Raw genomic sequence first — 12,031 nt, 5'->3', positions numbered from 1 at the left:
GGAAAGTTACTTAACCACTCTGAGTGGTAGTTTCCTCATCTGGAGAATGGAGATCATTGCAACTCTGTGGACTGTTTTCATAATCACATTCGTTAATATGTATGAAGGCACTTCCTGAAGAGTAGACACATATCATTAATGAAAAAAGATAATCTCACTTTTTTATGTTCTTAGTTTTGCAAGATTATCTTAATGCATGACAAAATAATCTTGTAAAAATGACATCATGGAAACATTTTTTTCTTTTTTTTTCTTTTTTTCATTTTATTTGCCTGAGAGAGAGAGCACAAGTGGGAGAGAGGGGCAGAGGGAGAGAGAGAGAGAGAGAGAGAGAGAGAGAATCTCCAGGAGACCATGCTCAGTGTGGATCTCTCAACCCTTTAACCAACTGAGCCACCCAGGTGCCCAAACATCATGGAAACTTTTATTCCTCATTGAAACTTTTTCTACTAGTTATAGAGTGCAGTTGCTAGACTAGATTTCATGGTTTAAAAATGTGCATCTAGTTTTGTGCTAAACTGCTGGCCCCAAATGACTTAAAAATACTTTTTCTTTTCAAGCCTGAGATCTTTCTATCCCCATTTAAGATCTGAGGACAAATCCCCAAGGAGGCTTGAAGGGCCTGCCTGCAAATGAAATTCTCACTCAAAGCCTTCCTGATTTTTTTGCTTCTTTTTTACAGCATCACCCCAAGCTAAATGGAAACATCATTGGAAATGTCACTTATGTCATCGACAAGCTGATTCCAAACACAAACTACTGTGTATCTGTCTATTTTAAGTCTAAAGTTATGGGAGCAATAAATAGATCTCCAGTCAAATGTACCTTCCTTCAACCTGGACAGGAAACAGGTATAAGTGTTTAAAAATTCATGTTCTGCTTTCACTCCGAGGGAAAACCTGGTTAATGAAAAGAATCTGAAAGTCGTGGAGCCCTGAAGGTATTCCTTCCACGAAAAGCCCATCACAGAGATGCTTTCTGTTGGTCAGTCTCTACTATGCGGTGAAGTCACTTTTAAGTTGCCATAGCAGAGGGACAATCAGGTGTCTGTCTTTATAAAGTCAGATCCTCTGAAGTGCCACGCTTTTAGTTTAGCTCAGGGAGTCGGGATCGAATTCAGTTCTGGGTGCCCTTGGGTTGGCCATTATTCAAGCTAGCTGCTGCAGGAGGCAGGGTTACCGGGACCAATTGCACGCACAGGTATCAGAGGGTCAAATTATGGAGGTGGGGTGTGGCCCACGGACGTGGCCAGCTTGCAGGAAAGTTCGCTATAGCTTGTAGATGGAAGGGAACCTCACCAGTGCGTATGACCTAGTCCCTCATGAAGACTAAAAAGTCCTTCTGTTGCGAAGGCATCAGAACGGGAAACAGCCTAGTCCCCGAACCTTCCTCTGAGTGGAGAAATCTGCAGTGAGAACAGTCAGGCTTAGGGATGTTCGTTGCTGATTATTTGCTTGGGAAGTGACGAGGCCCCTAAGTGTTTTGCCAAAAGTGAAAATCTCCACCAAAGAAGCCTTTCTGAATTTCCCAACCCCGACGAGAGTTTCTTTAATGGTCTGACTTACCAGAGTACAGACAGACAAGATCAGGTGGGACAGAAGAAAGCAACCGCAGTGGTATGGCTTCCTTGGGGATTCAGTAGACACAGGCCTGGCGCCTAGTGCTTGGAGATGTTCAGTGTGATTTGACTCTCCCGTGTTCCGCAGGGTCCAACGACGCCCGGAGCGATTTTAAAGGAAAAAGTAGCTCCTTTCAAGTATCTTTAAAGGAAAAAGGCATTAGCTTGAATCATTAGTGTAGGGTCGGTCAAATATGGGCAAACCTGAACTTGCCTATAAATTCCTTATGCCTGTAGCTCTTAGGAAAATGGGAACCCCAAACAAATCTACATACGTATGCCCTAATACCAATTCTCCAACACCAGCCGGGTGTCCAGTGATTTGATTCCTTTCTGACGCTCTCTGGAGTTAGCAGGCCCCACAGGTTAAGGGGCTCAGACTCAAGACTGCCCCCTCTTCGGGTACCAGCTGCAAGTCTGGCCGTCCAAACTTCTGTGCACTCTAACTACAAATTCAGAGGGTCCCACACTCCCCCTGCAGATTAATAACTCACCAGGACTCATGGGACTCGGGAAGCACTATACTTAGGATTACTTTTTTTTTTTTTAATGTTTATTTATTTTTGAGAGAGAGAGAAAGACAGAGCGTGAGCAAGGGAGGGGCAGAGAGAGAGGGAGAATCCCAAGCAGGCTCCACACTAACAGCAGACAGCCCAAGGTGGGGCTTGAAATCACGAGCCATGAGATCATGGCCTGAGCCAGTCTGACACTTAACTGGCTGAGCCACCCAGGTGCCCCAGGATTACTGTTTTATCATAAGAATACAATGAACAGCCAGATGCAGAGGCACAGAGTCTGGAAGGGTCCCGAGTGCAGGAGCTTCTGTCCCCATGGAGTCAGGGTGCACCACCCTCCCAATACGTCCGTGTGTTCCCTGACCCCGAATCTCCCCAAGCCTTGCTGTCCAAGAGTTTATACTGGGTTTTATTACACAGGCATGAATCATGAAATCGTCATCCACTAGTGATTGAACTCCCATCCCCAGCCCTCCCCCCTCCCCAACAGTCAGAGGCCAGCCGTTCCTACTCTCTAAACACCAGGTTGGTTTTTCTGGTGACCAGCCCCCTTCCTGGAGCTATCCAACACCCTCCCTTGGTTCATTAGCATAAACTCAGGTATGGTCCCCCAAAGACACTCCTGTCGCTCAGGAAATTCCAAGGGTTTTTAATGGTCTGTGCCAAGAACCAGGGGCAAAGACGAGATTTTTATTATTATTATTTTATTTTTCTTACTGTTGTTACTATATTTATATTGTTATTATTATTATTAGACAACGATCTTACAAACAAACGAAACTGCAAAGCCAGCTGAATAGAGAACTATTTTCTCGTCTCCTCATGGAATACTTCTGTACTTCCTCCGGTGAGGGGCTTTTCCCCTACACCAAGCAATTCTCCCACACCAGCTCGGGGTCCTGCAATTTAACTCAAGTCTGGCACTGTCTACCTGGTGTTCGGGGCTCAGTCCCACAAGACTGTCTCCACCACCACTTCACATGCAGGGCAAAGTTGTCAGGGGTCTCAGAGCTCTATGCCCTGCAGGAACCGGGGACAAAGACCAAATAAGTAAATATTTTTTATCGTAAATCACAACAGCAGCAATAAAAACTCAGATTAGTAACGTGACGTGACAGACGATGGTTGGCTAACACTCAGCCCCCACTTGGAAGATGAATGTAAGACTGACCAAAGGCACACGTTCCCTGGAGGCTGACATGTGCTGTGATTACTCAGTTTTTGCCCTGCCTTTTCTGTTTCCCCTGCTAAGAAAGAGTCATGCAATAGCACGGCGTCGTGTCATTTCATCTTTACGTGGTGTGAACACATCATTTGCACATGAAGTCAGCCCCCCTTCTTGTATCATTGCCCCAGACAGTGAAAGGACAGGTACCCCTCGCTATCCAAATATTTGATGTCTCAATTCTTATTGTCTGAAACTCAGGGACCAAGCAGGTTCACATAATGTGGACTCCTCACTGTCCAGATTTGCCATCTGAACTACCTTCAACTGGCCCAACTTGGGAACCAGACAGGTTAGGATGATGGCGGGGGGGGGGGGGGGGGGGGGGGGGGGGGGGGCGGGGCTTGAAAGACAACCTGGGACCAGCGTTAACTTCCTCAGACTCAGTGGTGAATACCACAGGCTTAGGGCATCACTCGTATGGGGGGAGTTTAGCCCAGAGATTGAGAGAAATGTCTCCCCTTTGGTCAAGTCCCAAATTAACCGGTTGGTTCTTTTGCTAAGGCCCTGAGGGCAAGCTGTGCCCGTCCATTTGACAAATATTTGTTGGGGCCCCACTGTCTGCTGGATTCTCTTGTAGATGTTGGGGAAACAGCAGTGAACAAAACAAATAAAAATAACACTTCCTGACCACGTGAAACTTACATCGCAATAGAGAGACAGAAAAACAAAATTTAAAAAGCTACTTGCCGTCAGAAGGTTGCAATTCTCCAAAAGGAATTTTGACAAGAAGCTTGAGGGGCACTCAGTAGGACAAAGTGGTCTCTGTAGAGCCCTGGTGTGGCCAAAGTCCAGCCTCAGAATAACCGAGCTGTTTTTCTCAGACAAACTCCCCTCCTCCACTTCTTTCTGCCCGTCATGTCTACTGTTCAATCACAAACTTTCGAGTCCATTTTGAAGAGCTAATTAGCTTTATTGAACGATTTGTGCGTTGAGCAGCGTCCCATCTGTATAAAGGAGCTCCAGAGGGCTGCAGAAAGAGAAATGTTTTTAAAGGCCGAACGCGGAAGTCAGACCAAAAATAGGATTATTTTCGGGTGAGGTCACCTCCCTTTGAGGGACAAAAGGATCTTATTATATTAGGTGGATTACCTCATGGTGCTGAGTTGGAAATTCCAGAATGACCAGTGAAGATTACAGTTTGGTGATGTGGGCCAGGCATAAAATGACTCCTTTTTGGGCCTTGAGTTTTCTTTTTAACCGTATTAACAGGTGGCTCTTGAGCCTTTGAGATATGGCCAGTATGAATGAGAAACAGGGTTTGTTTTTTTTTTTATTTTGATGATTTAAATTTAAGTAGTCACATATGGCTGATGGCTACTGTATTGCATGGGGCAGTCATAAAACATCATTATAAACTGGAAGAGATTTCACTTTTAAAAATAAATCTGCCATTTTCATCATTTAAGAATATGTATGCTTGGATTACTTTCACTCTTTCGTCTGTTAACAATAGTTTTTCCCAAGTTTGTTGTTCTTTGATATCTTATTCCACTCATCTGTGATAATTTATTGAATTTATTTTGAAATAAAGTCATTTCATTTTTCATCAACAGAGTCATCAGAATCCGCCAAAATAGGAGGAATAATTGTTATGTTTTTAATAGCAGCTGTCTTCATAAGCACCATATTAATACTGAAACGGGTTGGTTACATATGCTTAAGAAATGATTTCCCCAAAGTTTTGGTATGTAGTCTTTTTTTTTTTAATTTTTATCTTTATTTTATAACTTAAGAATTTTTATTATATTCTTAACTATTTTCACAGAAGGAAAAAAAACGTTTTCTAAAAACACTAAGATGCATTATCACTCTGGGTGACTTTTCCATCCCTATAAATCTATATTTACATTTGATGCTTTCTGTTTATATTTGGCCCACGTGTTACTTTTAATGGTCACATAGTATCCCATTGTTATTAATGTCTTATTTTTCCCTTAATCATTTGCCCGCTGTAGGCCATCCGAATTGACTTCTTTTTCCTTTCTTTTCCTTCCTTTTTATTCTTCGGACTTTATGAATAATGCAGTATGTTTCATTAACATTTTATAAAGATTATCTTTCAATTTGGATTACTTCAATGGAACATATACACAAGGTGGATTTATCTTTTTTTTTTTTTAATTTTTTTTAACGTTTATTTATTATTGAGAGACAGAAAGAGATAGAGCATGAGCATGGGGGGGGGGGGGGGGCGCAGGAGCAGAGAGAGGAGGAGACACAGAATCTGAAGGAGGCTCCAGGCTCTGAGCTGTTAGCACAGAGCCCGACGTGGGGCTCGAACTCTCAAACCCAGCGATATCATGACCTGAGCCGAAGTCAGACGCTCAACCGACTGAGCCACCCAGGCACCCCTGGATTTATCTTATAAAAAGATAAAAGAATTAATTTGCCCCTCATTTGTCATTTTCTCCATCCCATTGCTGTCTTCCTATATTCATTTTATCAGTTTCCATTCAGAGATATCTTATTTTTCTCTAAACTCATTTCATCTTTTTCTTCTCATTTTTATAAACAACTGCACATTTAAATATTCCTCCCCAGTTGATAAAATTGTACTATTCTTTTTCTTTGTGTTTTTACTCCTTTGGGTTGGGTTTGGGGGCTGTTTAGGGGGTGGGTTTGAACCCAGCCCGAATTTGGCCCCGCCTTAGACGCCTTAGACGCAGAGGACTCTGTTCGGTTTCATCCACACTGTGATCCCTGCCTTTCAAGTACGGACAGTTTTGATCCTTCAGTGTAAACGTGTCTTTCAGTCTTTTATGTTAGCCGTCAGCTGCGGCCTTATCACTGCCTTAATCCACTTCTTCCTGTCTACCAAGTATTTATTCCTTTGGCCTTGAGGTCTTAGACAAATCCTACCCTGATATGTCTCACTGTAGCCTTGAGATATAAAGGTCCTTATTACCACACCTACTCCCTTCTAGATAAATTCTCTGCCTGACTTACCTAAAATGGTTACTAGTCGTCCCCCCCCCCCCCCCCCCCCCCGCACCAGGTCTCCCTGGGGTTCCTCCCATCCCTAAGGCGTGTCCAAATTATACACCAATTATAAATACGCCTGTTATGGTGTTGACCCCAAGTACTGAGAGGACGCGTTGTTATTGTGTCTTTCTCATACTTCTTCATGAAAAATTGTTGCTCTGTGTCTAAGTAAAAACTCTAGGAATGGCAAAGCAGAACACTCTAGGCCTCGTGTATTTGTGTGTATATGTGTTTCATCGAGAACAGATGTTAAAGTTTTCTTTTTCTTTTTTTTTTTTTGGATTTAACAAATATTTACCGAGTGCCTACCATGTGTTTACATGTTCTAGGTGCTGGGGATATAGAAAAGAACAAAACAAGCAAAAACTTCTGCCCTCCTAGATCTTAAAGTCTGAGGACTAAGGGTAGGGACTGTGACAATTTATAGATGATATAGCTGGCAAAGTAAAAAATTCACATGAATCTAGAGATAAATGATTAGGATTAATAAGTTTAGTGACGTTGGTACATACAAAATAGTCAATATAAAAAATGCTTGCGGTTTTATACACCAGCAATAATCAGAAAACAAACATGAAGCTGCTTTTCAACCTCCAAGAAATTAAGTAGGTACACAACTCGTAGTATAAAGCCCTGTGAATTTTCGCAAACTCAATGCACCCATGTAATTCATGCCTAAATCAAGAAAGAGAATATAATCAGCCTCTCCAGAAGTCTCTCTCCTGCCACCTTCGAGTAACTAACCCCCACCGAGGATAACCACTATCCTGATTACTAACAGCATAGATTAGTTTTATCTGGTTTTGAACTTGAAATCGTACAGTTAAGTGGAATCATATAGTTTATTTTAAATACCATTGCAATAGTAATAAAAAAATATTTTTAAAACATTAAAGAATAAATCTAACAGAGGATGTTACAGGTCGTTTGTGGAGAAAATGGCTTCTTGAGAGACATTAACAAAGATTTGGTCAAATAGGGAGCCCAGAAACAGACCCACACGTATGGAAACATGTTTAATGATATTGCCATGGGGACAGGATTGGCTGGGTCAATAAGTGTATCTATATGGGAGAAAATGCATTTGGAACTTTACCTCACACCACACACAAATACCAGTTCCAGGTATATTAAAGGTTGTCCTATGAAAGGCACTGTAGGAGATTCTATGTGACCTTGGGGTAAGGAAGATTCTCTCAGACGCAAAAAACAGACACCATAGAGGCTCGACATCGATACGTTTTCTTACGTTAAAACTAAGAATTTCTTGTCATCGAATGTCCTCACAAAGAGAGTAAAATGGTGAACCACGGGCTAGGGGAAAACACATGTGACATAAATAATCAGCAAACAATTAGCATCCAGGTGATGTGAAGCGCCCCTAGGAATCCTGTGGGAAAAAAGACGAACAACCCAACAGAAAAACTGTCCCTACGCCTGGCTTGGGTAGAGTAGGGGAAGAGCAGGTTTGCCCAAGTGGGCAGCCCAAGTAGGCCTTAGGAAAATAGGAAGATGGTGCTGATGACGATTCCAGGTCTCTGAAAGGAGTCTCCTGACCACCTCCTCGTTCGCCCCACCGTAGTTAACCTAGAGACAGACACACCGACGGAGCAAGACTCAGCCTTGTTCTCCTGTGTTCTCCACAGCTCCCTGCTCGGCTGGTGTCCTGGTGGTGCTTTCTTCCGAGAGCTGGAACAGAGTGAGCTCCGGTCTTGCCATTCCTCTAACCCTCCCAACTCTTTTAGGATCCCCTCTTCATCTTTAAGATCCTCCAGTCCAGGGGGCTGTGACCCGGATACAATGGGCTCCCCAGAGTCTCTCCTCACCCACGGTTCCCTGACACGCCCTAGGAGAATCTCAATGGACAGATTTAGATGGCAATCCAGAATCTAAGTGGCCGGAGTCCCCTGAGCAGCAGGAAGCGGTGAGGGGAGCCCCGCGGGAAGGAGTGGAGGCCGGAACATAGCCTCTGCCGCAGGCAGCCTCCGCTGCTCAGTGTTCGTGCCCCCTGGGCACGTTTCTTAACCTCTCTGCCTCATTTTTGTCATCTGTGAAATGGGGATAAGAACAGTAAGCCCGCTTCATGGCAGGGCCGTGAGGGTAAAACGAATGATGACACGAGTGAGGCACAGAGACCAGTGCCCGGCAGGTGGGAAACACCGTGTAACCGTTAGCTGTTGTTGTTCTTGCCGTTGGCCTCACCTCCTCATCCTCGTCACTGAACAGTTCATCTCACTGAGTTTTATTATGTCAAAAAATAAAGAGCAAACACTCAGAATTGATTCTCTCTCTCTCTCTCTCTCTTGTTTTTAAGAATTTTAATAACTTGTCATCCTGGGTCTTTCTCGAGAGGCCACCCTTGGAAACAGTGGCTTTCGTGGAGGTGATTCATGTTAACAGGAAGAAGAAAGTGTGGGATTACAATTACGACGATGAGAGCGACAGCAATGAGGAGGTGGCCCCTCCAGTAAGCGGGGGTGGTTATACTATGCACGGGCTAACGGGCAGGCTTCTGGGTCCTGCCTCCGCCTCCTCGGCCACCTTGGAAGATTGCATCCAGCCGGACGCTGAGGAACCGGATCAATCCGAACCTGAGGCTGACACCGAGCGCCTGATGGCAGCGTGGCCCAGCCCCGAGCAGTCGGAATGCTGCAAGAGTGGGGCCTACAAGGAGAGAGGGAGGCTGCCACAGGACCCCGTCTCCGAGGATGATGACAGCTTCACCGAGGAGTCTGGGGACAAAATTACCTTCAATGTAAATTTAAACTCTGTGTTTGTGAGGATCCCCGATGACGACTCAGAAGTACCCCCGACATCACCATCTTTTCTAGAAGAGACAGCCAACCTAGAGGATTCAGATGAAACGGAAATAAGCTTTCTGGCAGCCAGTGGGGAAGGGACACAGCCACCCTTCGCCAGCCCCTCTGCAGAGTGCCCGTGGCCTGAAGACGCTCTTTCTGACAAAAGTGACAGTTCCGAGTCAGATGCGGACATCAGAGATGGTTATATAATGAGATGATCCCAAGAATAGTTAATTAACAAGGACCGATGAGGTTCTCCCTCCGCGTACGGTCACCAGCCCCTCCGGGGCCTGCCAGCGATGTCGGAGGGAAGGTGCTGGAGACTGCAGTCTGCTGGGTGATTCCTGGTGACGTCATCTATGCAGATTCCCAGGACGGCCACAAGGGACCCTCCTATCCTGCAGTGTATTGTTTACATGTCCCAAGGGATGCACTTTGAAGGAAAGTGTCCTGTCCATTTCCTTCACCCTCCCGCATTTATAATGGTTCTGCATCCTGTCTCCCAGAGTAAGGAGCAGGGTCCCCTGCATCTTTCGTGGGTGGTCCAGGACCCTGCAAGTTAATGAAATTAGCCAGGGTGGGAGTGGAGAGTGAAAAGGAAGACACTCCCCTGCAGGGCTCCTAGCAGGTACAGTCAGCAGTGGTGGGTCCAGCAGGCTTAAGGAAGGGGCCAGCAGGGAAGAAGCAGGAAGGGAAGGCCACCAGAAGGAAAGAAAGGGGACCCACAAAGAAACAGAAGCACGGGTTCCGAGTTGGAAGTGGAGAAAGTGGAGCCTACACTCAGAATTCAGCTCTCCTCAATTTGAATGAGGAGGACACATTCGCACACAAATAACTCTAGTGTCAGGCAGGTGACTACTAGGAAATATTTGCCTGAGGGAGAGGGATAGAATCTCAGTGCCAAATTTTAAGATAAAAAAAAAAAAAAAAAAAAAAGCGAGAGAACAAATGCAAAATCGTTTCAAGGTCTTCAGAGGAAATAAGGTATGAAAGAAAATTCCTGGAGGTCCTACTTAGCAATTTAAGAAGAGCTGTGTGCACTGATTCCAACTGTCCTATGTGTGACCACAGTTCCTGTGGAAGGAGGGGGGGGGGGCAGGGGAAGAGAAGTTCTAGAACATCATGTAGCGAACAGTACAAGAACTAGGACTCCGAGGTCTGACGCTGCTATTTCACTGTGTGACCCCAGGTACTTTGCTGAGCCTCTCTGAGCCTCAGTTTCTTCATTTAGGAAATAAGGGGATTGGACTAGGTAAGCTCCAAGATCCTGTGGTGCTAGGAGAAATAGTAGAAAATACACGAGAATTGGGGCACCTGGGGTGGCGCAGTCGGTTGGGCATCCGACTTCAGCTCAGGTCATGATCTCACAGTTGGTGAGTTCGAGCCCCGCGTCGGGCTCTGTGCTGACAGCTCAGAGCCTGGAGCCTGCTTCAGATTCTGTGTCTCCCTCTCTCTTCTCCCTCCCTGCCCCCTCTCTCTCTCAAAAATAAACATTTTTTAAAAACTAGAAAATACGCAGGAATTGAAGACTCCGGTGAAGGTGCCCCCAAAGTGAATGAATTGTGCGGGACCTCCTATCCCACTCCCCTCACCCCAAGAGCAGGCTTCTCAGATCTGCTAGGTCCATCCAAAAGGGGGAAAACAACAATTATGAGTCCTAGTTCAAGGACTTTGAAGAGAATATTTTTGTAACTGCTCAAAAGTAACTCAGAGGGGAGCCTGGTCAGTTAAGCATCCAACTCTTGATTTCGGTTCAGGTCATGATCTCATGTTTTAAGGGATAGAGCCTGGTGTCTGGTTCCATTGCCGGCCAGGGAGCCTCCTTAGGATTCTCTCTCTCTCCCTTCTCTCTGCCCCTCCCCTTCTTTCATGTGTGCTCTCTGTCTCTCTCTCTCTCTCTCTCTCTCTCTCTCTCTCTCCCTTTCTCAAAAACAAAAGTAATTCAAAGGAGAGGGATGTGAGAGGGGAAGGGGTTATTTAATAACCTAATGAAATCACCTAGGAAAGGAACTTTATGATGGAAAGTGTCCATTTCTCTGTCCTCTTAAAGCAACTATCATATTTTGAAAGATTTCCAGAGTGATCTTTTGGGATAAACTTTTTATGGCTGTGTTTATGTAGGTGTGTGTGCTTCAGTTTTGTATAATTGTCATAAGTTGGTGAAGGATAGTAAATACTTTTTAATAAAACTGGGTAATGCCTTCGGAGTCATTTCTCATTAGAGGGGGTAAATACACAGATGATTTGTGGCTCTGCCGGCATCTCTAGGGTTGCACGGAAGTCCCTCTGTGTGCGGTGGCCTGTAGGGACCAAGGGAACATTCCTCGTCCCTTGCTGTGCTCGTGGTGGGGCATTCTAGGGTCAGACGTCAAGCAGCGCCTTACATCACCACGTACTTTATACCCTGCTCTGAACTTTCCAACCTCACCACTGCCCAAGCCTTGAAAGAGGAAATTAAACGTTTCTCAGCAATCTCGTGAGAGAAACCAGTTTTTGCCCAATAAATAACTTGGGTCTCTGTCGTTTACCCCTAGGTGGGAGGGGGTGACGTAGACTCTTTCAAACCGTCTTTGCTAATAGAGTGCCTTAAAATCAGCTTACTTTCAGGGAAAGGGGGTTCTAGAGAAACCCTGGAGGCAGTTTGCACTGGAGAAAACTTGGGGGGATACGGAATGGTGTCAAGAAAACCCACCACCACCCATGACCCCAGATAGAACCTCTGGGTGGGCGTTGTAAGCTATTTATCTAACTTGGAAGAGCACGCCTTTAATGCTGGCGGGGTGTCTCCCCCAATCCGGGTACCTTACGTAGAGTTTTGCAAACGGTTTACCACCGGTGTTTTCCACGCACGAGTTGGGGGTAGCAAGTCCCCTTCCCTCCGCGTCTC

The 12,031-nt window shown here is 45.2% G+C and overlaps 1 protein-coding gene across 4 annotated transcripts in view; it reads left to right on the top strand.

Moving 5' to 3' along the window:
• IFNAR2 (interferon alpha and beta receptor subunit 2) overlaps positions 1 to 10,431 on the top strand; it is a 30,714-nt gene extending 20,283 nt beyond the window's left edge. For all 4 annotated transcript variants that reach the window (XM_042998544.1, XM_042998543.1, XM_015541225.2 and 1 more), the window contains 3 exons: positions 683 to 851; positions 4,915 to 5,045; positions 8,658 to 10,431. In XM_042998544.1, the coding sequence (XP_042854478.1) occupies positions 683 to 851; positions 4,915 to 5,045; positions 8,658 to 9,362 (1,005 nt within the window). In that variant the 3' untranslated portion in view covers positions 9,363 to 10,431. The remainder of the gene's footprint in view (positions 1 to 682; positions 852 to 4,914; positions 5,046 to 8,657) is intronic.
• Positions 10,432 to 12,031: the final 1,600 nt, after the last annotated feature.

This window comes from Panthera tigris, chromosome C2, assembly GCF_018350195.1.
Source record: "Panthera tigris isolate Pti1 chromosome C2, P.tigris_Pti1_mat1.1, whole genome shotgun sequence".
Lineage (NCBI taxonomy): Eukaryota > Metazoa > Chordata > Mammalia > Carnivora > Felidae > Panthera > Panthera tigris.
This window is presented reverse-complemented; position numbering and strand designations above follow the sequence as displayed.